Below are 26,775 nucleotides of genomic sequence, written 5' to 3'. Positions count from 1 at the left end.
TAAATTCACGATTATTATCTCAGAAAATAATTAGATATTTTGCGTATTTATATGGATTAGCTTAAAAGTATTGAATATTAATTTAATTTTACAGTTATTGACCCAGTGGGGATATATTTGATATTTAAAGTACACCCTCTCACAAATACAGTGTTATCCACGTTTGGCCTCGATGGTACATTTGCCATTCACTATATTTAGAGAGTAAAAGCCGATCATATTTCATGACATTTGTAGCGGCAAAGTAAGCGATATTATTTTTCAAGGGTGGATACGTGAGTTTGTAAATGTATCCGCTAGTATGGACTCGTATTATTTACAGCCCAGTCAACTACTTCACCCACCCCCCCCCCTCCCCCCTCCCCGCTAAAAAGACCAGAAATTGTGAGTTATAATGTTAATGAAGTTGTTTAATATTGTCATTGGAGATTTTTTTTGCATTGGGAAGATAAATCACTTTGTTATTTTGTTTTCGCTGTGGATCGAGTTAATAGCGTTTTTCAGTGTGTGTGTGTGTGTGTGTGTGTGTGTGTGTGTGTGTGTGTGTGTGTCTTTTTTCTATGTACCTCTTCAATTTTTGGTTTATTTAATCTCACTTTCTATACATCTTTCTCTCGGTTCATTGTCTTTGTTTGTCTGTCTCCTTTATTCTCTATAGTCTCTCTGCTTCTGTTGTCTCCATCTCTTGCTCTGTCTCACTTTTCATCTCCTGTTCTCTCTCTCACTCTCACCCTTCATCTCCTACTCTCTCTCTCTCTCTCTCTCTCTCATACTTCCAATTACACACGCACAATATGAAACGCCCACTGTATTATTTTTCATTCCATTTATGCATATGCTATAGAGATCATCCTTGTACCCTAGACCACCTGCTCCACCACCATATCCTCCACCATCTCCACCTCTACCTTCACCACCACATCCAGCATCTCCTCCTCCACCACCTCCCAACATCACCATCTCCAACATCTTCACCACCGCCTACAACAGTATCACCCCCTCCACCACCACCCCCACCACTAGCTCCATCAGTGTATCCTTCACCCAGCCTTCACTCAATACTCTTACACTGGGCGTCATTGGGCGACTCATATCCCGACTGTTTTTAATTTTTAAGAATCTGTATGAGAGAAGCGAGGCGAGTGCTTGCAGGCCGTCAGCCGTCCTGGGATATGAATATTTTTCTTCTTATTGATTGGAAATTCAAGGGGAAAGAGAACCTAGGGGGGGCTTTATTGAATATACATTTACATAACACTAAAAATATTAATAACGGTGCATATATTTTAGTAGATTATATCATATACTTATTACTCTCTTAAAACATAGTTGACAAGATTACCTGGAGAATGAAACAACAACTCCCTGCCAGTTTTATTTGGTAGAAGAAAGGGTAAAAATAACTGATGAAATGTAGATAAAATTGATAAAAAAAACAGCCGAGTTTGTAGTGAAGATTTCCCCCAAGAAATCAATATTATCATTTGCTATAATTACCTGAATAATATACATTTTTTTATTAAGTTTCCCTTGGTAGGTTATTATGTTATACTTACAATTTTATAATGAAAATTCCTATTAAAAATCTCCAGTTATCTTAGGAAATATTATTAAGTTTGGATGAAATGTTAAAATGTTTGTTAGATTTTAGGCATTCTGTTATTACTTCGTTATGTATCCTGCGAGTTGTTTTCTGTATTTTTGTATTCTGCGAGTTGCCATATGTATTGTTTGCCTTCTGCGAGTTGTCATCTGTATTGTTTGTTTAGTGTTCTGCGAATTGTCATCTGTAGTTTTGTTTTCTCCGAGTTGTCATCTGTCTTTTTTGTATTCTACGAGTTTCCATCTGCATTGTTTGTTTTCTGTGAATTGTATTCTTATTGTTTGTTATGTATTCTGCGAGTTGCCATGTGTATTGTTTGTAATCTGCGAGTTATCATCTGTATTTTTTGTTTTCTGTGAGTTGACATAAGCATTCTTGTACTGTATTTTGTGAGTTACTTCCTGTATTGTCCAGGATTTTGTATTTGTGTCCCCTTAACGTATATGGAAGCGTTATATGACGGGTTTTGTTTGATGTTGGTTGACACGTGTTGAGTGGCACCATTTTATGACGTGTGTGTGTGTGTGTGTGTGCGATGAGTTTGTTGACAGGTGCTTCTGACTGGCTCCGTAGGACAAATGTTGTATGGTAATCTCGGTATGATAAAATGTTCTGTGAAGAGACTCTTATGCTGAGTGACAAGTGTTGAGTGACAAGTGTTGAGTGACAGGTGTTGAGTGACAAGTATTGAGTGACAAGTGCTGAGTGACAGTGTTGAATTACAAGTGTTGATTGACAGATGTTGAGTGACAAGTGTTGAGTGACAAGTGTTGAATGACAAGCGTTGAATGACATGTGTTGAGTGACAAGTGTTCAATGACAGGTGTTGAGTGACAAGTGTTGAGTAACAAGTGTTGAGTGACAAGTGTTGAATGACAAGTGTTGAGTGACAAGTGTTGATGAGTGACAAGTGTTGATGACTGACAAGTGTTGAGTGACAAGTGTTGAGTAACAAGTGCTGAATGACAAGTGTTGAGTGACAAGTGTTCAATGACAGGAGTTGAGTGACAAGTGTTGAGTAACAAGTGTTGAGTGACAAATTTTCAATGACAGTGTTAAAATACAAGTGTTCTATGACAAGACCTGTATGATAAGCTACACAAGTGATGTATGACGACTGTTGTCTTGAAGACTTAGTGTTGAGGTTAAATAATGATGGTTAATTATTAGTTGTTTTAGTGCCTGATGAGGTTTTTGTTAACATTTGTGTATGTAATTTTAACTGTTACATTATAGTTGAAGGTGAAGGTTTTGACAACATTTATAAACCACTTAGTTAACATTGTTAGATTTTGATAACATTTGATTGCATGATTTTAAATATTGCAATTTTTAAAGCATATTTAACATTGTTAAATTTTGTAAATATTTGATTGTTATTCTGACTATTATACAACATAATTACCGAGGTGTAGATTACAGAGAAACGTAATTTCTAAGTGTGCGTGAATCAAGTCGAAATTCATATAATTTAACCATAACAAACAAGTCATATATATTGTATCTAACATTTTCATAACAAATCTAAATTGTTTTCTAAGAGTTTTCTCACCACACAAACTCGACTTCATAAAACAGAAATAAATAAGATGGTGTAAATATTCGTGAAATGGTCTATTTAGACAACCTGTCCACATATTAAACAAAAGAATAATTTCATCAGTACATCAACAACAACAACAGCAACAACAACAAAATTAATAATAATCCAACCACAATGATTAGAAATGAGATAATTATTAACATTTAGTATCATTCCTATAATTCTGTATACACAAATAATACCGTATATAGAATTTTCTTTCGTTTAAATTTCATCAGCAATTCTGAAAAAAAAGTCATGATACATCTATAATTACAACCAGAAAGAAAAACAACAGTGAGTAATACAACCTGCGAGAAAAAGACATATAACTGTGGTGTCTATAATTCTTCCCTACAATGTGACGACCTGTAAAAGAAACACTGGATTATAGCACGGAATTGATATAATTATGTAACGTTAGAGATTATAGTCCATGACATTATGGAGGAAGATAAAAACGGGGATTTAACATGTGTTTGAGCATAAGAGAGAACGAGACTAAAAAATAAAGAGAGAGAATGTTAGACTTACATTTTAAGGCTATCATATTTTGGATATAAGATCACAGACGGGTGGCTGAGGGTTTGGCTAGAGGACATTGGTTGAACTAGTTACTGTATAGCCCTTGTTATTGTAGAACTAATTATATTATTTGTATTGTCCAACTAATTATACTCCTTGTTATTATAGAACTAATTATACTCCTTGTTATTGTAGAACTAATTGTACTCATTGTAGAACTAATTATATTCCTTATATAACTAATTATACTTCTTGTATTGTAGAATTAATTAATGTGTACTTGTAGAACTAATTACACTCCTTGTTATATGCTGTCTATTCATGTACGGGTAGAAACAAGAACCAATCACATACATGAGTTTTATCCTGATGTGCATTACATATTTACTAGTGAAGAAGTTCTTATTGTCGAACTGAGGAGTATAAATGGTACAAATTTGGAGCTAACCGTTTGATATATACAGTATATATTTTTTTTACCGTCTGGTGTTGTGTTTTCATAACCAGACAGTGATATTTCCATGACATTAATAACACTTTAAATTGATTTCGATATTTCTCTTAATTATGGATTGTTTTGTGTGTGTATTGAGATGAGTGAATTCTTATTGGCAAAACATATGGCGTAAATACCATGTCGTGCCGTCAGATCACAACATTGGCCCTTGTATAGATCATCAACTCACGTTGTCTTGATGATCGCCTTAAGCTGTAACTCATACAATAACTAGTTAACATCAAAATAACACAGGTGAAGATACAAAGCTGTTTTCACATGAATTTTTTTTCTCAAGGAGCTTGTCTCATGCAGCAGACATAAAATGGTGCATGAGGCAGCTCTAACATGTTGTCGTCTAGCCATGTGTTAAATATTTATGAAGTAAGGTGAGGTACTGGGTACTATCTTTGGTTAAAAGGGGGTAATTTTTTAACATTCACAAACAAGAAATATATGGTATGTAATATTACGTTTAACTTAAAGCATACGAGAAAGTTGAACTGGGAAATAAGTTTCGCTAAATGTTGAGAAACATGGCAATAATATTATCACACTAAACGTAACATCTTACAGTCACTCATTGTTCGTGTCCTCAACCCATCAAGATTTTGTCTAGACTTTCAAACCTTTGAGGAGAATTACATTCTAAAGGTCTGACTCTTGTTTTATTATGTTCAGGTTATTTTTGTAAACAAATATTTGTCAATTACTATAGTGTGGAAGATATTGCAATACAGAGTAAAATATGTAATCAATGATAGGCTGAACCTGTAACAATATGACTGCATTTAATTTTAAACATCTGGGTGACGTGTAGTGTCTTGTAACTTGGCTCAACATTAAATTCCCTTTTGAAATGTTCAACAAAATCACTGTTTTACACTCTTGTACCCCCTTGACTCACCGCCAACGAGATTTGTATTTCTCCAAGAAACAACAACAAAAAAATGCCTCAGTGTCGACCTACCGTATGGCAGTCAGTGTACATTATCCTGTAACCTGAGTGAGGGGTGATGAAAAAAAACCCATCGTGGCCATAAGACACCGAACTTTGGCAGTAAAGGAGGTAAAAGTCCACTGTTTCACACACACACACTATCATCACTGAAGGAGATACACGCGAGCGATGATGCTGTGTGACATACTGGGCCTGTAGCTTGTTCGGCTATTTGATGCGTTGGATCAAATACTCCTCTGGTGATTAAGCACTGCAGTGGAAGAGTCTGTGTTGTATGAACACACTGTGTTGATGTTAATATAGCGGTCATAGTTAAGAGCTGCACCTAGTGGATTTATATCGCCACTGGGCACGATGAAGCCCCGTAAGACATCAAATGAGTGCTACATTAAACATCTAAATGCTGAAGGTGTCCTTTGTCACTTTTTACCAGGACTAAAGGATAAACACCTGATACAGGCCTGCTTATAGTGGATATCACCAAAAGGATGAATCTGCTAGTGGTGTCGGTGTAAAAGTTAAAAGCTTCTTAGAGCCAAACGATACACGTGGGCCAGGCAGCAGCGTGTTGTTGGCCTCGTCTTCACCTGACTCGCTCTAGGCTACCGAGTCTCCAGAACCTAAAACATTGTAAACAAATCTAAATAGAACCTCTAGTCTGAGCCATCACTTCTCTAGAGCTCCAAGCGTTGTACAGTTTTGTACTACACAAGTTTGATATCAAGAAATTGCCGAAGACCTTTGAAAGATCCGAGAGATATATCGTCAATATCGAAGTTGTGGGATCTTGGTGTGTTTACTGTACTGTATCATGTCGCGAGTCAAGTACGGTAAGATGGAAAGTTGGGCACAAGTATTGTTTGATTGATTTTTGTGTTACGTCAAGAATGTTATAACTTTTATCTCCGAAATTATTGGAAATGTTATTGAGAAACACATTAATTATAGACGACCTTCCTGTCGCGTTGATTTAATATTTTATTTTGTTCATTTTAAAGTTTTGAGGAGAAGAATTATTCAACTGTTTTACATTATTTTGTTATAAAACATTTTTTTAAACCTTTTTCTGCTTTACTCTTCATTTATTTCGCAACGCAAAATGTCCGGAGACGTTAGTGATATGCTGCCATAGTAATATTTGGTGAGTAGCGTCTGTACACTCCTCTCACATGTCAACGCGACGATAAAGTACAGACAACAAGAGGACGCCACAACTTCCCTTTGATATCAGAAAAGGTTATCGGAGGATTTGTATTGGTTTTAGAAATATTTTAAATGCGATACAATATATATATATATATTTTGATAATTATAAAGCTAACACCATCTTACCCGCGGTCCTGTTAGTGTGAGAAATACAATTATCTTCTCACCTGTGAAATATTTGTCTACCAAGTCTGTGAGGGAGATTACTATGCGCTCACGACTCCCGCCATTCACTTCTGACTTAGATTATCGACTAGTTTATTCATCAAATGTATCCTATTGTATTGGCAGTAGAAATACAGTACTTACCCCACTGCTATCACAACTTAATATGTTTTTCAAAGATTCCGCGTTATCCAAGTGACCTTCGTGTCCGTGTTTCCCTCGACGTTCTAAATTTTGGCTTAATTATTAAAATCGAGGGTAGACGGCACTCTTCCCGAACCTCCAATATGGAGTAACCCAGGACTGGCATTCGTGAAGCAAAATTGTTTACTTGGTTGATTTCTTGTCTTCGTCTTCGCTAATAATATGCGAGACTTTGATAAATACGGAAGATATGGATAATTACTGGCGATTGACTTTATTCTTATTTTTCTTTTTAGTTAATGTAGTAAAATGAACAGAAATCACGAGTAACAATTTTATTTCGTGAAAACCAGACTAAGCCATGAATGACCTGTGCAGCGAGTGATCTGACTCTTGGAAGAATAAGTGGGGCTATTATCATTATTATTATTTTTTTTTTTAGAAACACTCATTTTCATGGTAATGTATGTGTTCTTTTTGAATTAGAGGGGCGAGGGGGGGGGGTCACTAACCTACTGATACACTACAGAACACGTCAGAAGACTCCGTTATCCGTCTTATAAAGGCCTGTAAAATATGTTACAGCCACATACGTCTCTGCTGCTATTATATATAGATATATTTATTTATATAATGTATTCATCCCTAGTCTAATATGGCACATTTATATAAGTGTGTGAGAGATTATATTGGTGCGCTAACAATAGTTCCCCAAATGCGTCTGGCTCTAATTGTGCGTTTGTAAGTTATAAGAAAGATTGTGTTATGTACTCGAAGGTGTAGTGAACACCTGCTCGCTGGTCCTCCCTTAAGTAAAAGAGAGAGAGAAGAAAAAAGAAAAATATTTGGTAACAAAGGTTGGTGAATATCATAACTAGAAGGAACAGTGTTTGAGTCGATCAATACCTTCCATAAATTTGTCGTCCTAAAAAATAACTATAAACAATGGTGGACTTAACTGATGTCTCATCAGTGATATAGCTAATAAACTTAATTCTCTCAACAATTAATTATTTAATGTGGCACTGAATCTAATGTATATGATAAAATAAATATTTATATATATATGTACACATCGTTCTGAGAGTGATCATTCTTCTGTTTCCGTAGAAGTTATTTTTGGTAGTTTATTTATCCATTATAACTTTTGAAGATTATTAAATATATTTGCACTCCCAATGCAATTGCAATAACAAGGAGAACCTTGAAATGTACTTTAATTGGAGTTGTAAATTTAGAAGTCAAAATAAAGCCTACCAAGAGCTGCAACATTGGAAAACTCAGCCGTGTCAATATTGTTGTTGCTCTATTATTCTGGCCGAATAAACTGTGTCAATTTCAGTGTTGCTGAAGATATGTTTTGTTTACGAATATATATATATATATATATATATATATATATATATATATATATATATATATATATATATATATATATATATATATATATATATTGATAAAATCACACAGGGAAAAAGGGAAACAATGGAGCACCTTAGCTTTCGTCTTTATTCAAGACATCTTCAGAGGTAACTGAATTACATGGACGGAGAGAGGCTTAAATACACAGGGTGACCTTATTAAACATGAGGTCAGGTCATAATCATGACATTCACTAATCCGCATACTAACACCAACACACACGCAGAGGAGCTTAAGAGAAAGGGCGACGTGACTAGTCAAGTTAAGTCCATGTAATTCAGTTGCCTTTGAAGATGTCTTGAATAAAGACGAAAGCTAAGGTGCTCCATTGTTTCCCTTTTTCCCTGTGTGATTTTATCAAGATTTATCTTATCCACACACACATATATATATATATATATATATATATATATATATATATATATATATATATATATATATATATATATATATGTGTGTGTGTGTGTGTGTTTTGTGTTTACGACTGAATGGTTTAACAATCAAGGTGACGTAATAGGAATAATTCAGTCGTGTAATTTATGTATTGACTAATTTATTGAATAATCAGGTGTTTTTTTTTTCGGGGGTTAATTTGCACTCTTCATATATTTCATTTAGACGAGGAATAAAATTGACTATAATGACTGAATGAAATAATTTTATGGAAAACAATAATGAAAAAGAAAGCAAAAATATTATGCTGTCAGAACTTGAATGACCACTCCGTAACACACAATGGTAACTAGAACCTCAGAAGCTATAACGAAGACGCTATAACGAAGAATCTATAATATAATCAATCAAACATTTTGAATATAGTAACAAGGTAACAATGATCTTAATAACAAGTAACATTAAACTCACTAGGAAAAAATCCCACTTTCTTTCTTAGCATTAATAAACACGTAATATACAGTTTTCTGTTTTAAATATTTTGTGTGCAGTCATAGCGTAAAACTTGAGATGAAGCTCCCTTGTATGAGAGACCATCGTGGTATTTGTACTGGAAATCAGGGAAAATAAAACACTCCACGTGTCTACAGTTTCCTCCACTTCATGTTTAGATATCTACGTATGGATTGGAGAGCGTCCAACAACCAGGCTATGATTGGTTGGAGCCCTTTACGTCATGTATCAAAACAGACGACACGAACCAATCAAACTTAACCTATTTAACCTCACCAGACCTATCCAAGGATTGTATTGGTTACGTTTTATTTGGTTCTTGTCATCTGCTGTCACCGTGAGAATGTTGTTAGAATTTCTTATGTATTATTACAAAACAAAGTGACGTCATATTCTTTAACCACTCATAGCCTGGCTGCTGGACGCTCTTTCGCCACACCTTACCCTCCATCCTGCGATTGGCCAATGAGAAGAGAGTGAATTTCTGATGTCTTCTGATTGGTTTTGTGTTCGTGTGTGTTCTGTGTTTACTATATAGCGCTGAGACTCCCAAGTTCGTAGTTATGATAATAATTCATCCATGATTTCGTTTTTGTCATATCTATAATTTGGGGGGGGCTAATTTTCCTCTTGTCTATAGCCGTTCTCTCTTGCCTATGATTCTGTTGTTTATCTTTTCTCGAGTATAAATACAGTTATGCACGAATATCCTAATAATTGTCAGTTTTAGTGCATTTGATTATGTTTTACATTATTTTATTATGAGGAAATTAATGATGTAGTTATATATTAGTCAAATATCTCAGGCTTTACTAGACACAGTTTGGCCTCTGTTCATTATAAAGTTATTAAAACACTTTCAGTTATAATAAGTCATGATGTATTTTTCTTGTGTGGTTTACACACGTTGATTTTTGGTGTGTGTGTGAGAGGAGCGTCGGGAGAGGGTGAACTCACCATGAAGTGGACGAGTCTGCATCACGTATCACTTTACCCAAAGGATGTTTTGCCTTCCGTTCTGACTTGGTTAACAGTTTACCTGAATATTTTTCTATAGCTGCTTTGTACCGCTAAATGCCTACCAGGTAACTCAGGAGGAGGAGCTACCTGTGTTACTTAAGTTAGTTGATTGAATTATAGTGCCCATAAACGAAGTATTATTCAACATGTTGTATTCTGTATCATACTGTATTATCGAGTATGTTTTTTTTACAATACGGCAGCAAATATAAAACAGTTGCTGGTGTGTAGGTGTTTAAATGTATATAATTTATTATATACTTTACGTTTTTAACTATATCTACTCATATTGAAACCCGCTTTTCTTCTTTGATCATTTTGGCTCATGAAAAATCTAGTTAAATTATTGTACAAGTCCGTAAAAGAGCACTTAAAGAGGAGATGAAGAAGTCTATTATGAGAAAATTTAAAGAAGATAATTATTTCTCTACTTGTGCAACCAATCAGCTGCCCAAAACATTATCTCTTATTTGTTTATTTTAGTAGAATTTACAGTAACCCATCTAAACCCATAAAATGTCCAAAACCTGCCCAATGCTCCCAAGATGGCCTAGCTGTTGGCCGTCGCTATAAGGAGGTCGGGAACTCGGGCTGGTCAGAAGGATCGGGCTGGAAGAGGCCGTGCTTCTCCTTTAGGTGGCTCTTGCGCTTGTCTGGCCTGGAGAACTCCTTGCCACACACCGGACAGGGGAAGCGCTTGGGCCGTCCTTCGTGGTACAGGTACGCGTGTCGCTGGAACGAGTACGACGTCTTGAAGGTCTTGGGGATCTGTATACGTTCACATTCGCTACACTTGTATACACCGTCTTCCAGGCGGCCATAGCGCATCAGGTCCAACCCCCGAACCTTAATACCCATCTGAACCCCAGAGGCGGCCTCCTCGGCAGACATTATCGGGGCCTCCGGAAGATCGATGCTTACAGAGGGAGTCAGGCCAGCACCACTTCCCATACCCATCATGCCGCCTAAACCCACGCCTCCACCCACGCCCAAACTGGAAAGCCCTACGCCCGCCTGGAGCAGCGAGACGCCAGGAGGCAGCACAAGGGCGTTGGAGGTGGGTGGAAGCATAGAGGGAAGCTGCCTCAGTGGGTCTATACCTGTGTTACATACACTCTCACTCACACACACACCCTCGTGGCCTGGCAGTGGCCGGCGCCCACATACAGGGTCAGCTGGCCGCCCACGGGCTGAGTCACGTCCACATGATACAGCTGTGGAAGGGGCCCGGGGGCCTGGTGAAGGGCGCGGCCGGATTGTGGGCGTTTCCTTGGGACGACTCATCCTGACGCGCCACTCTGTAGGAGAACACTGGTCAAGCCGGCCCGGGGCTACAAGCAGCCGGGCACGGCACACTAAACCAAGTAGAGGACAAGATGACAGAAAATAATCCGGGATAAAAACTCGGGAACAAGACCACAACAACAGTCTTAAGGATTAACCAAGAAGACATCAGGGAGCTGAAGTGACATGATGAAAATAGGAATATAAAGGAACAATACTGAAGTTGATCTTGAGAGGAGAATCATAGTGAGGATTAATTCTGGATTCTGTCACCTTTATGTGACAAGAGAATCCAGAAATAGAAACAGATATAAACTTAAGACAACAAATATAATAAACTACAGGACAAGAACAAGGAGAAGCTTAGCTGGGACTTAAGGGGGAGAGTATGATAGTGGGCCCTGAACCTCTAAGGTTTGTAGGTTAACTTTTTCCTATACTTGGGGATGTGAGACCTCATCCAGCTGGCTCACTAACATCACTGCACAAGGATGGTGATCAGAATAGTGGTGATTTTGTTGATGGACGCGAGCGTATGTATGTGTTGTCTTACTCCAGCTACCTGGACATTAATAAACTACAAATCTTTGAGAATGAAAGTCTAGGAGTCAAGATTCACGAAGATTCTATAACTTAACTAATTCTTATATTAAGAGAACTTATTTTAATGAGCCCTTGTCTTAAAAGCACCGCGTATCTAGTTAAGAGTCTTGGTGATATGTCCTTACTATTTTGGACTTCATAATTTTGTACTGTGGGTTTTATTTAACAAGTCAGTCAGCTGAGTTAAGTCTCCATTAACGAGGAAAATTAAACGTACGAACCTTGAAGCATTGATTCGTGGATACTTGAAGGATATGGATGAAGATGGAGGTACGAGTGACAACAACTGGGGGAAAATGGAAGAGTTTGTTGGAGGGAGACTAATGGATTACTGGAATGATATATCGAGCGTGTTTAGGGGCTGGCTGAAGGTGACGTTTGAGGAGGCCTGCCCAGGGGAGGGGAGGTAGGTAGGGGAAGGGTAAGTTTAATAGGTGTCGAGAAGGGAGGGAGAGAGGTGTTGAGGTGACCTTTTGTGAGGTGTGAGGACCCTGGTGTACTAAAGGAAGGGGAGGTGGGTGATGAAGTGAAGGGTATATGAATAAAGTGAAGGGACGTTGAATGAAGTGAAGGGACGATGAAGGGAGTGAAGGGGAGATAGCTGAAGTGAAGGGACAATAACAGAAATCCCTAAAACTCGATATTTATTTTTTTGTAATCAATCAAGACTGATAAAATAAACATTCGAGTGAGGAGAGGACCAAGAGTAAGGCTGGTGTGCTGTGGAGAGAACATTGTAACATTTAATAATACATAGACTCTGTTTCATTAAGAGTGTGTTACTAATTACACTGGTCAGGTAAATCACACGTTGACACACCTGGACACTGGGACACAGGCGTACACATCTGGGGTGACAAATTGTTGAAATACATCTTATTGGACAATGCTATTATATTGTAGAGTAAGATGAAACCTGTAAGGACTAAATTTACGTCATTTTGGGCTTAAATTTAGTTCTTACGATTTTTTCTTTTGTTTCTTTAATGTGTTATACTTCTTATCATCATCTATCATCATTTATCATCATTACAATCATTAACTTTTATCACCCTATTACTAGATACCTCATCCCATTGAAAACGTAGAGTGACTTCGAGGGTAGGACGACCCACCGGCTATATTTCCATGGATTTCTCCACAAGGTCGTTTGACTCAATAATAACGATACAACAGCAGTTTAGGACAGTTTATCGCTGCACCCAAACACGTAATAGCCTTAAGAGATTGTATTAATGAGAGGAATATGTTTTTTATACATAAATACACTCATTTGGTTGTGTATTTTTGTATTATTCATTTGTAACATATCCACCGTAAACTCTAACTTGGCTTACTGCATATATCAGGTTAATCCCAGGTGTAAAAATATGAATACGAAAAATACTTATTTATTATTTAAGGATGTCAGGATACAGGAAAAAAAAATTAAACAAAATATATGAACAATGAAAAAAACACGAAAGAAAAATTACAAAAAATAATAATCATTCAAAAAAGTGTAGCGATAGGAAGAATGTTTTACTACTGCTCAGAGAGGAAGAGAAAGAGTGTGTGTGTGTGTGTGTGTGTATGTGTGTGTGTGTGTGTGTGTGTGTGTGTGTGCGTGCGCGCTTGAGAGAGAGAGCCGGTTTCACTGAGAATGGGTAGTTGTGTATTGTATATATTGAACTTGTATCACTTGTGGTATTTTTTTAACACTTTCTCTTCTTTCTCTTTTGTAGCCTTCAAGTACGATGACTCAACTCCCTAAGTGCAGTGTCTTCTCACTCAAAGGAATAGGTCATCGTGTTCATAAAGACTAAATCATCGTATTCAAGGGATTGTGATTGCACTCAAGGGGTTGCCATTGCACTCAAAGGGTTGTCATTGCACTCAAGGGGTTGTGAATGCACTCAAAGGGTTGTCATTGCACTCAAGGGGTTAAGTAATCTTACTCGAAAGACTAGTCATCTTACTCAGGGGTTGAGGTGTCTTATTCATTGAGCTAATTCATCGTACTCAGGGAGTTAAGTCATCGTATTCAAGGTGGTAAGTCGTCGACTTGTGAAAGAGACTTAGGGGTACTTGTAAGCCCGGACCTACGGCCTAGAAAGCAGTGCGTTAATGTTCGAAATAAGGCAAACAGAGTATTAGGTTTTATATCTAGAAGTGTAAGTAATAAAAGTGCAGAGGTCTTACTGCAACTATATCTTGCGCTAGTCAGGCCGCACCTTGACTATGTTGTTCAGTTCTGGTGCCCTTATTATAGAATGGATATCAATTCACTGGAGTCGGTGCAGCGAAGAATGACGAAAATGATTCCGGGACTTAGAAACCTTCCCTATCAAGATAGATTAAAGAAACTAAACCTGCATTCCCTAGAAAGACGAAGAGTGCGGGGAGATATGATAGAAGTATTTAAGTGGGTGAAAGGAATCAATAAAAGAGATATAGAGAAAGTTCTTATAATATCCGAGCAGGATAGGACTCGTAGCAACGGATTTAAGTTGGATAAGTTTAGGTTTAGGAGGGAGATAGGAAGAAACTGGTTCACAAATAGGGTGGTGGACGAGTGGAAAAACATTAGGAACTTTCTAGTAAATGCTGGGACGCTGAAAAGTTTTAAAAGAAGGCTAGATAGATTCATGGACGATAGAGAGTGGTTGTAACTCTCGACAGGAGCTGCCATGCGCCGACCTACCGGCCTATTGCAGACTCCTTATTTTCTAATGTTCTTATGTTCTTAAGTCGTCGTATTCAAGGTATAAGTCGTCGTATTCAAGGGTTAAATCATCTTATTTAAGGGTTAAATCATTGTATTTAAGGATTAAATCATCGTATTTAAGGGTTAAATCATCGTATTCAAGGGGTTAAATCAACATCTTCAAGGGGTTAAATCATCGCATTCAAGGTTTTTCGAATACAAAATTGATAAATAGAAGTACAATTATCGCTGATTCAACTTGGACTAACCAGAACTGACTACTTAGGATGTATGCGTGGTAAGGGCGAGGAGCAACACTCTTGATATCAGTTAAGGTGTTAGAAATTGTCGAAAAAGAACGAATAAATCCTTCAGTTTGCCTCATCTTCGATATTTTGATCGAGTATGTGAAGACTCTCTCTCTCTCTCTCTCTCTCTCTCTCTCTCTCTCTCTCTCTCTCCGGCTCTCTTGCTCTCCTGCTTTCTCTCTCTCTCGTTCGTCAGTAAACACCTTCTTCGTGCCACTGAGAGGGTCTTGGACGTAAATAAATATTCATTATTACGTTCTATGTTATAATTCATTTACTAAACGTGAGATGGACGTTCATTTGCTATAGTCGAAGTTAAATCTATTTTATATTTTGTTTTTAATATATAAATGGTAACGTAAGGTAAGACAGGAATTTGTTCTGGAAGTTGTAACCATAAGGCATATAGTATAGAGTAATGAAATTTATTGCAAAGGAAAAAATATGATACGGGAGAAAGTTATCGGTCAAGTTAGTTAGGCTAGGCGAGTATAGGGCTGACTAACGCAAGATAACGTGAGTATCATTGGTACCTGTGTGTGTGTGTGTGTGTGTGTGTGTGTGTGTGTGTGTGTGTGTGTGTGTGTGTGTGTGTGTGTGTGTGTGTGTGTGTGTGTGTGTGTGTGTGTGTGATAGAAGCTGATGGTCACCTGGCTACTCCACCTGGTCAGGTATAGTGGACTGTAACCAAGAGGAATCACGTGAATATTAGGCACCCCAGCTTTTTCAATTGGTTAAACACCGTAACACTAACCTAACACCTTAGAGACCCTTACTTAACCTACCCTAACTTTGAAGATCGTAAGCTAAGACCATAGAGAACCTAACGTAATCAAACCTCACCCCTCCAGGTATCGTTAGGGTGTTTTAATTATCAGCTGAAATAAGCTGGGGTATTTAATCTTTCCCTTGATCCTCCACGAATTGCTGCACCTGGGTCCAGTTTCTTAATGACTCGTCCGTTATATATCTTTTTCACTCTAACTCTGGATATTAGAATTCATTGAATATCAACAGTTTGATAATTTTGACGCTAATTTGATTATAATATATTTGTCGCACTTTGAATAAGCCATTTTAAATACGTTCACACATTTTGGAGAGAAAACATCAAAGTACGACCCCTTGAGATTCTGACGCTAAATTGTGGATTAAAAGTGACTGTAATATTGTGGAAATTTTTTTTTGGAAAAAGTAATGATTTATTCATTAAGCTCAAACTTTTTATGGATGACTAACATAAAACTTGAAAATGTGAGCTATTGTAGATCTCTTCCTTTTATGTGTAAACCAACCCATAAAATGAAGCTATTTTGTTACATATTGTTTAAGTTTAAATAGGGGTCAGACAAGTGGTGGATGTATTGACACGTGTGGATCCAAATAACCACAAGTTATGCACAGTAGCACCGTAATGGTAAATTATAATTATTTACTCTCGATAGGCGACATAAAGGGACCTTACATGGTGTTGGTGATTGTTTGTAAACCTGCTCTGTGTGTACAGTTGACTCCACTCCTGCGTTTACCACTTAGTGTCGCCAATCTTCTCTCTCTCTGAGGTGTGAACCCCGAATTCGAAACATTCGCTAGTGAGTGGGAAGTAGAGGGAAGGGATGTGTCGGGGTAGGTGTCTTTCTGTGGGGGGAGATAGAGTACTGTGGCTTTGAATCTATATGTTGTTTTACTCTGACTACGAGATAGAACTTCCCCAGCTGAATAAAAAATGCATCGTACTGAAGGGATTAATTCGCAGCAAAGCAATCAGGAAGTGGGCAACACATTTATTGTAAAACAAAAGATGTGAAAAAAAATAGTTTAGTTGGCAGCTGTCCGGTATAGAATCAGTAAACCACATAGTTCAATTGTGCCAAACAGTGAGATTAAATCAGTAAAAAGAAAACATTATTATTAATATTATTATAATTATTATTATCATTGTTATTATTATTATTATTATTATTATTATTATTATTATTATTATTATTATTATTATTATTATTATTATTATCGGATGTGCAATTTATAAAGCAAGGCGATATAACTGTTGCTTAGAGGTCTCAAATAATAGTTTCGATGTTTTATCTGTTTTATTCTGGCAACCGCCAGACGATTTTATTCAGCTGGGGAAGTTCCATCTAGTAGTCAAGGGGTTAAACAAATCGTCGGTGCTTCAGCAAGATATAGATTCAGTCAAATCCATAATACATTTGCTCATAATGACCCCTTTTTTCAAAGGAACATTTTACTTACAACATGAATTCGTTCCCCTCTCATCCTATTGTAACTTTAGTATTTTCATCTGGCTAGCGCTAGACGATTACACTCAGCTGAGGAAACCCCGTCGGTATTGGCAGTGTTAGTGTGCACTCTAAACCCTCCCAACTGATATACTGTACACTTTCCCTCCTCACCCCCAGTACCTCGTCTCCCCTCTTAGAAAAACACCTACCCCGACACACCCCTTCCCTCTCCCTCCCACTCACTAGTGAATGTTTCGCATACACTCTTTAGAGTTCGGGGTTCACACCTCAAAGGGAGAGAGGATTGGCAAAGTTAAGTTGTAAACTAGGGAGTGGAGCCAACTGTACATTGTTTGTATACCTGTACTGTCTATGCTAAATCAATGTGAACTTAAATGACGAGTTTACTGAATATCCATCCGTCCATCCATCCATCCATCCATCCATCCATCCATCCCTCTATCCCTCTATCTATCTATTTTTGGCTGCGTCATCAGGTCAGTGCTCGCCTCTCCTGACAATTTAACTGGTTGACCGACAAAGTGTTTTCCCTCTGAGGGAGTATTCTCAAACGAGTCCCATTAAACACATGGTGATCAGTATTTGAAAGGGTCAACTGTGTCAGTATTAATGGTGTTCACAACGCATCTGTATTATTAAGGCTAAATAAACGGTCTCAATTTCGCTAATAAATCAATAACACAATAATGACCAGTTTCTAGTTATTATGTTTTTCACTTGCAGTTTACAAATTGTTTTACAAGACTATTTCTCTACGTCAGTATATTCAGTTCTTTATCTGTTCCTCTGGCGGTGCTGGACCTCATAGCGAACTGCACGACATATATTGAGAATCTGTCGTCGAGCGTGATATCTTAACCTGCACAGCTGTTGTTCAGTCTTTTCCTGGAGATGAACACCCGTTCCTGTTCCACATTATCAAAGGAAATGAAGTTTAGTGTTAGTTTGGTATGTAGACGTGTCTTAAACTGTTCAGTGGTGTGGTGGTCATGGCCCTTCGGAGACTATCTCCACTAACCCCTTCATTATGGGGACGCCAGACGATTTTCTTCCCCACTGATAATACTGTAGTTCACTTGTATCATTTGAAAGCCTTGGTCTCATCCCTACATATCCTGCTTTGGTCCTATTTACCTACCGATTTCGTAATGTTAATCACTTTGTATGAAAAATGAAATATACCGTATACACAGGAGAAGTGGTGTAGGTAGCACTCAGACTGTGGCGTAAATATTGCTGTTTACAGTGGGGGGGGGGGGACTGGAGTTGGAATCACGATTTTCACCAGAAGTAAAATTATTAAAAAAATTATTTACCGTAGATAGATTTAAACATTATTTTTAGACGAAATTAGGCATTGCACACAAGGTTTCCTGAGCACAAAAACACCTATTCAACTTTATTTTTTTGTGGACACGGAAGGTTGTTTACATGGAGTTTATAGTACAGATAGGAGACTTGTGGAAAGCCCAACTTATGGATAGCAAGGTTTTATCTCGAGTTGAATTCGCAGAGGAAAGCGCTTTTGTGATGAGCTGAATAAACGTGTCAAAACTAAGCTTAGGATCAAAGTCCGTATAAAACTGCGGCTTTGTTTTAAATACAGCTATACCGATATCTGTTTCACTTGGCTGTCTGTCTGTCTGTCTGTCTGTCTGTCTGTCTGTCTGTCTGTCTGTCTTTATGTTATACCTACCTATCTCTGTACATATAATTTTCCCAAAAAATATCGCTACTTTTTCTGTCCTTATAATTTCAAACACTGGACGAAATGCTTTGATATATTCGCCAGTGCATCGTCCGATGTTGGTATGCCGGCTCCCAATATTGGTAACAGTAATCAAACATACACAACATTTGTACTTATAAAATATCTGCAGGAAAAAAGTTATTGGTCATTTTTTATTTTTTTTTAGTTCTCTGTAGGAAAGTGTTGCCAGATAATTTGATCCACACACATAGTAGATAATGTTATACACTAATACCTGTGTTGGACTGTATCGCCAACTAGTGGACTAAGACAACTCAACACAATGACCACAGCTACCCCAGGGGTAACGATACTTTTTGGGGGGAGACTGCATATCTCTCTCTCTCTCTCTCTCTCTCTCTCTCTCTCTCTCTCTCTCTCTCTCTCTCTCTCTCTCTCTCTCTCTCTCTCTCTCTCTCTCTCTCATACCTACAGTAACTGACCTAAGAATCCTCTGACCCTCATCACACTTGACCTTCTAATCCTAGAATGACCTCTACCTCTTCGCTTGACCTCCCACTGTCCAAATGACGTCACCACTAGACATCAGAACGGACACCATACAACTAAACACTGTGAAAACAACAATCACAATCACCAAATGAAATCTATCTGGAAAAGTGAAGAAACAAATAAATCTTAGCGTTATTCTCCCTTCATATTAATGTATTCTAATTTGCATAATGACCAATTCTGCATAACGGATGATTATATTATTTTCTTATACTTTGTGATCAAGTTTTGAAAAGTTTTGGAATCACATATTATAACTCGAATGATTCATCTTATTCCACTGGGGTTTTGTTTCATCTATTGTTAACTCTTACAAATACACACATAGATTTTATATATATATATATATACATATATATATATATATATATATATATATATATATATATATATATATATATATATATAGAGAGAGAGAGAGAGAGAGAGAGAGAGAGAGAGAGAGAGAGAGAGAGAGATGTATGTTTATTGTGTAAATGCATCATACATTATGTCTGCCTGTATATAGACAACGTAGGTGTGTTATGTCTTAATGTCGTGTATACAAGGCGATATTTTCCCGGGTGAACTAACGTTTTCTTTTGTGTTTCTATTTTCCTCTCTTTCCGTTTACTTCCACCTGATACAGACAGTTGTAAATACACACATATACATGGACGGACACACACAGACACATGCACACGGAAGGACACATACTCATGCGCACGGACAGACACAGGCACACGGACGGACACACACACACACACACACACAGTAATCGGTTCTTCCCCCTCAAAGCTGTGAGGGTAATTTTGTGTCCATAATTCAGTTTTATCTCCCACTTAATTTCTGCTGAGTAATTTAATCAAACTATCATAGAGGGAGTTGATAGAAAAGCTTTAATGAAGATTGATACCAATTTTACTGGTGAAGGGAGAACCAGCCACAATTATCATCAAATATTAAAAAAAAAGTACAATGGGAGGATTTTTATTCTTTGTGGTCATGATTTTGTAATTTTTTTTGAAGTTATATCTTAGGTGGTAATATATTAAAGGTAATAAAGGGTTCATTTGGTGAGTGAATGATGTTATTTGGTATTTAATGTCATTTCGTTGGTCATTATCACACCACAGTCTGTCTTCTAGCTATCATCTCTCGTCTATGTGTCTAGTATGTGGCCTTTTGCTCTTCACTGAGTAAGTCTTGTGCAGGGTCGAAAATTTCTTTGATCTGTTTGATTACGTTTGGTATACACGAGTTAATATGCTTACAAGAACTAAGGTTGGGTCCATGCACACACACGCACGCACGCCGGAGTTAAATCTTGCAGCCGCAGAGATTTCCATTTTATCTTATCGAATACGAAGCCATTTGTGTGTAAGGTGTTCATAATATGGCCACCCGCAGCCTCTTTCTTCGGCCCAGCGACCTTGAAAATCTTATAATATACATGATGGACAGTGTCTCAACAGGCGAGTCTTTATTATGTGAGGCACATAACAAGGGGTCAGTGTGGTTGATATTGTACTTGCTCACAGTCACTACCAAACTGGAAAGTTAGTTACCCATTCACAGCTGGGTGGACTGGGGTGCCCCGACTCGGAACCAGAGACCCTTAGGACGGGAGGCGACTGCTCTATCCACACAACCACCTAGGTTACTTTACCTGTCGTAGTTATTAACCTCCTGAACTTTAACAGAGGCCCTTCCAGGACTATTGGTAGTTTTAAAATCTTCTCTGGATACTCAGCTCGACACGAAAGTCCTTCGTCTTTGTATAGCTCTTCATCTCACTGCCTCGCTCCTCACTGTAAGCAAGTTATCCGTGGCACCATGTCGGCGGATCAATATAGTCTTGGTGCCTTCAACTGCAGTAGCTCCGGGGAGTTGGTGGATGGCTCACAAGACGCGAAGAAATCAGTGTTATGATCAAAAGAAGCCGCACCTTTGCCTCTTGTGCAGCACAAAGAGAACCTTGGGTCCTCAGACCACATAACACTCACAAGTACCCTGATGGGGGGAGGGGGGATCACTATGTTGCCCGAGATGATAGCAGGTAGTTGGCGTGAGATTACACGGGCCTATCTACCACCGCAGCTGAAGACATTTGTAGATAGTTAAAAGGAATTCCAAAAGAGCAACAAGTTCAGGATACTTACAAATAGAAGATACACCTCCGCCCTATAAGGCTCAGGTAATTTTAGCTCTTGAATAAAAAAAATCTCAAGTTTTTAAATCCGTTGGGCGCCAGATTCGTCGAACCCCGTAAAGACCAGACTGGTGAGCCATGTGTTCCAGGCTGTTAGTGCATCAAGTCAAGGAGAAGGTGCCTCTTATATTAGTCACCTACGCTCTGCCGTTCAAGAAATGGAGACCATATTTGTCATGTAATATCTAGTTGTAGTGCACCTATTTTCCTATTTTACAATTCTCATTTTCTTCTTGGTAAAAAATAGAAAATAATTAGGAATGTTAGGAGGAAGAAATATTTCTTGTCGGTCTCACAGTAATGTTTGCAGTTTTATATCAGACCTAAACTATTTCCTAATAATTCAAACTTAACTCACACACTGTACACATCAACCACACAGATTCATACAATTAAGTTTTATCACATTTGCCAGCCTCCCACCAGCCTCCCAGGCCTACCAACATCCCGTTTCCTGTGGCCCTTTCTAATCAATTTCACGCTGACTTCCTCATCTCCTTTGAACCACTATCACAGGCTGCGACTAACAGCCCGCTGCTCATTCCTATTATCGAGCAACACAAGAGTAATTACTATGGACTCCAGCCTCCAACAGTCCACGATAAGCTTTCGATGACGATTTTCGAGCGCTCTTGTCCGACGTCACTGTCCCTCGGCGATAAGTATTCCAGCGAGGGAATTGCTCATTCAAGGCTCCACTATGGTGGCCTGCGTCGTGAGGGTCGTCACTTATGGCTCGTAACTTTCCAAGAGGACTCGGCTTTACGTGATGTCTGTTCTCTTCGTTTGCCACTCTACGCAATTGGTATTTAGGTAACCTTTACGAGCCTGGTAGCTGGAGTTTATAACTTTACAGATTGTGCTGTGGAGCAGTATTTGGTTAGATTTAGTGAGGAAGACTTGACTGGTGCGGGATTATTGCCTCACATAAACAGTCTAGATGCTGCGTCTCCTGGGGCGGCAGGATGTCGCTGATAACAGTCCTTCAGGAGGGTGGTGGAGGAGCCTAGGAGCAAACTCTTAAGGTAGGCAGCCATAAAAGGAGAAAGAAGCTGTGTGAGTGATCTGTGGAAAATCAAGAGAAGTATACAGTGTTCACGAAGATTTCTTAACAGACTGTTATATATTTATCATTGTTGCAGTGAAATGTTTTCTATGCGTATACAGTAACTTTAATATGCGTTCTTGAAATTTCACAAAGGTGTAGATAGCTCAGCAAGGTCTGTCTGATGATCAGGTGAGCTACAGGCGGCCAGAGAAATGCGTCACAAGTGTTATTTGTCTCATTGTCTCACACGTCTCAACTGTCTTTCTGGTGGCAGTCTGCGAAGTTTGTCTCTATTTGTGTTGTGTCACTCGATATATTTGGTAGTATAGTCTCTGTCATACGCTTTCAATGAGTTTACAAACATGCATCTAGAATTGTGTATCTGTGCATGAATATCTGTGTCTTGTATAACACACTCACACACACACACACACACAAAGGTGTGTAGATCAGAAAATATGCTTACTGTCATAACGTAAAAAGTAAACACGTTGTAGTCAACAATGAAGTAGGCGGAACACAATATTTATTTGTTTTACGTAATCATCTTTTGTTAAGTGAGAGACCCCGTTAGTGACGAGGTAAAGAAATACAAGTAACCATTGCATTCTTTTTGTTTCACGTTGGTGATACAGGAACTGCCTGGGCTTCTCTATCACTTATTTCTTGATATTTATTAACTTATAACCTCAACTCTTAAATTCTCTGAAATTCCTGTTGGTATTTTTTGGAAGTTAACAGCTGCACGCTTTATATATATAAATATATATATATATCAAGCATACAACTACACCCTATACTCCTACTCTTGTAAGCCTTGTCCTCTTGTCTTGCTAACACTCAGGGTGGCAGGATGACTGTAGAACTAATTCTTAACTTTGAGCAGCCTACGTGTTGCCTCAACCCACGGACAGGTTCCTAGGTCACTAAGGAGTTAATCCATCATCAAGAAGTGCTCTCGATAACTGACTCATTATACTGACGAGTGTTTAGGGTTGGTGCACCGGAAGGACCTACTCCTTCACTCCCGCTAGGTATCGAACTCGCAGCCATTCTTTTGGGAGTCTGTGACTCTGTATATATATATATATATATATATATATATATATATATATATATATATATATATATATATATATATATATATATATATATATATATATATATATATATATATATATATATATAAAGGTTTTATTTATATCTGTATTTTTTACTTATATATTACATTTACATATTATATTTACTCTATTAATTTACTTATCAAACTATAAACTTGGCAAGTAAAGACAACATCAAGACACAACACTACCATGCACAAGGTAAAACATCAACAAACACCAAACATACAAACCCTTAGTAATGAGAAATAAAAGACAACATTTTTCCATAAACTTTATTTTCCCGCTCGAGCTATAAAAACAAAGTGTGGAGGACGTGTAGAGTGCCTCGGAGGCTTGTACTATTGGGTCAACCGGGATCTTAGAAAATGGGATACAGGAACAGAGAACGTGATGCGTGGTTATCAGAACCTCACACAAGACAGTTGAAAAAGTCTTTTTTTATTATTATTATTTTTTTATACAAACATACACCGAAAAAAGTAGCACTTCAGGACCTAAATGCTTCTATAGGTTATTACTTTTTTCATGTATATAAAATTATAAAAAACAGGTCGTTTTTTTTTCGTTTTGGGTTATGTGCTGTGGTATGTACAAAAATATATGATTATGATAACCACACATTACAATAGATAAGTCCATTGGATTCATCAGTCAGCCAGCAGTTTGGCAAGTCACTAGGAAGACTGAGCGTGACTCTACAGTGTCAGGTAGCTTATTGGGTCCCCTCTGCCTACTGTTAACAGGAGCCGTTTTGAACATAAACAAAACACTAACAAAAATTATACCAATAATTTACGCTCCACAAGGCATGTTATTGTTGATTGACTCAATGAAAGTTAAAAAAAAACTTTATTTTATAAAATTCTTATGTTTAAGATTAAGTCACTCTTGATTATCTAAGGTTTTCATAACTATCCAAATGAACACAACTTGTTTTATGTTATATTAAGAGGCCAAATAGACTTGTGTGAGATATCAACTTGCTAAACTATGTCCTAACACTACATCACACAAGGAAACAAAGTAGAAAGGAAGAGAAAAAATGCACTATTAAGAAATACAAATGCCAAAAAAAAAAGATTGGTCTAAAATAGAAAGAACAGATATGTAGTTTTGTACTAAACAAACGAACGAAATAACAGTCCACGTAACCCTTTCTACATATGAACGTTGGTCAATAATCTACACCCGGTAAATATATATATAATATAAATTGCCTTACCCAACTATCTCAATATGTGACATTTACAAAATTTACAAAAGGTATGAATATAGAGAAAGGCATCCGTAAAACACCACTACTTTACTAGCTTGAGGTGTCTGCCGGGAACCGTCCATTTGTAAACAAAACACCACCCTCGGAAAACTTGTCTACCAAGCCATACATTATTGCTTTTTGTTGCTTTATTTTGAAGGATTTTGTTTGTATTTTAGTGTAGTTCGATCGCTTTATTTAGCCTCGTAGTGAATAGGTAAACACAGTTACTGAACAAGTGTGTTGACTCACTCATCAGCGGGATTAGATAAACGAAATTACATCAGCCAGTGTAGGAGTGTGATTAATTTAGCCATCAGTTGTAAATGAACTCTGAAAAATAAACACTCGAGGAAAATAAGTGTATGGCTCGTTAGTTCGTCTCCTTGAGCGTAATTAAGATAAAAAAAGTGCCATGAAAGTTTCGCTACGAATTACTGCATATTTCTAATTCCCAGATTCTCGAACGATACTAAAACCCACAAATGGAAAACTTGTTGATTTGATCACGACGTGTGAGCGGTAAGATGATTGGCTGACGATCGTAAGCACAAGTCTTGCTAGTTAATAAGGACTAAGTCGAAACCGGGGGGTCACAACAAGGGTGAAGGGTGACAAGGAATTAGACAAGCATTATAAAGTAATTAACAGTTTATCCAAAACAGTTCGTCGTACATAATGTGTATATATGTATATATATATATATATATTTATTTATATCGAGAAGGCAAAGATTTTGTCTGTCATACAGTGGTGATGAGTCGGGTACATTACATTACCCTCAATAATAACAGGACGACGCACCGCAGACAGCGGCAGCCCAGAACACGTTACGATACCCGAGATAATAAATAATAATAATAATAAGATGAAAAACTCTCTCAGTTGTGTAGTCGTATCATTTTAACATCTTCCTGATTTGCGTTACTTGATACAGGTCGATTTTAACGTGTTGTACGGATGGACAGCTCGAATTTGGTGGGAAATTTTATACGTCATCCAGTACTAGTTCACACGGTTGCTATTGGCTGAGCACGCACAAGGGAATATCACAAAGGGCCAATCAGCTAAGCGGATTACAAGGTGCAGCTTGCCCCAGCCAATGAACGGAAATCAGTGTTAAAGTGATCCGGCTACGGAGTGAACGTTCATAGCCTCTTGGAAAAGCGTGTGAGGATGCTCTTTGCCTCTGCATTTATATTACTTTGTGTTAACTTATGAATAAATAATAGCGAATATATTATTCCATATATTACTCTGATATAAGAACTCTCTTTACAAAGTTTCTCTCAAAGAACAACCACAACGTTAAGCTCATTTTAAAGCTCCCTATACACATGCATATATGAGGCTCCTCGGGGCATGACAGCTACAGCCCGCACTTTGTTTCACAGTTCAAACACCTAGACTATAACAACACAAACTCAACCATATTAGAACTAATAGCTGTAGCCGTCACGTCCCGACACCTTCTAAAAGATTTTTTTCTCCTTTACGTTGTGAAGTTTCTTCATTTACCGATAAACAAAATAACAGCGCTACCAAATACGCGTTTTTTTTCGTTTCTTGATAAAAAGTTTCAATAGTTGACTGAGGAAGATAAGAGGTGGAAGCTTTTGCTCCTCACCTTAATGTACACGAGAGACAATCTGTCACACACAAGCTCGTCACTTCCATATCACTATAATTATTACTAATAGTACCCTCAAGCCCAGCCCA

The 26,775-nt window shown here is 37.8% G+C and overlaps 1 protein-coding gene across 2 annotated transcripts in view; it reads right to left on the bottom strand.

Moving 5' to 3' along the window:
- The window catches only part of LOC121875785 (protein tramtrack, alpha isoform-like), a 235,643-nt gene that overhangs the window by 79,556 nt on the left and 129,312 nt on the right, over positions 1 to 26,775 (bottom strand). The window contains exon 6 of one of the 2 annotated variants that reach the window (XM_042380483.1): positions 8,571 to 11,328. The exons of the other annotated variant lie outside the window; for it this stretch is intronic. Coding sequence (XP_042236417.1) covers positions 10,598 to 11,328 — 731 coding nt within the window. The 3' untranslated portion in view covers positions 8,571 to 10,597. Of the gene's footprint in view, positions 1 to 8,570; positions 11,329 to 26,775 lie in introns of those variants that run through there. 2 annotated transcript variants of the gene reach the window in all.

The sequence above is a fragment of the Homarus americanus genome, unplaced genomic scaffold, assembly GCF_018991925.1.
Source record: "Homarus americanus isolate GMGI-L3 unplaced genomic scaffold, GMGI_Hamer_2.0 scaffold22250, whole genome shotgun sequence".
NCBI classification, from domain to species: Eukaryota; Metazoa; Arthropoda; class Malacostraca; order Decapoda; family Nephropidae; genus Homarus; species Homarus americanus.
This window is presented reverse-complemented; position numbering and strand designations above follow the sequence as displayed.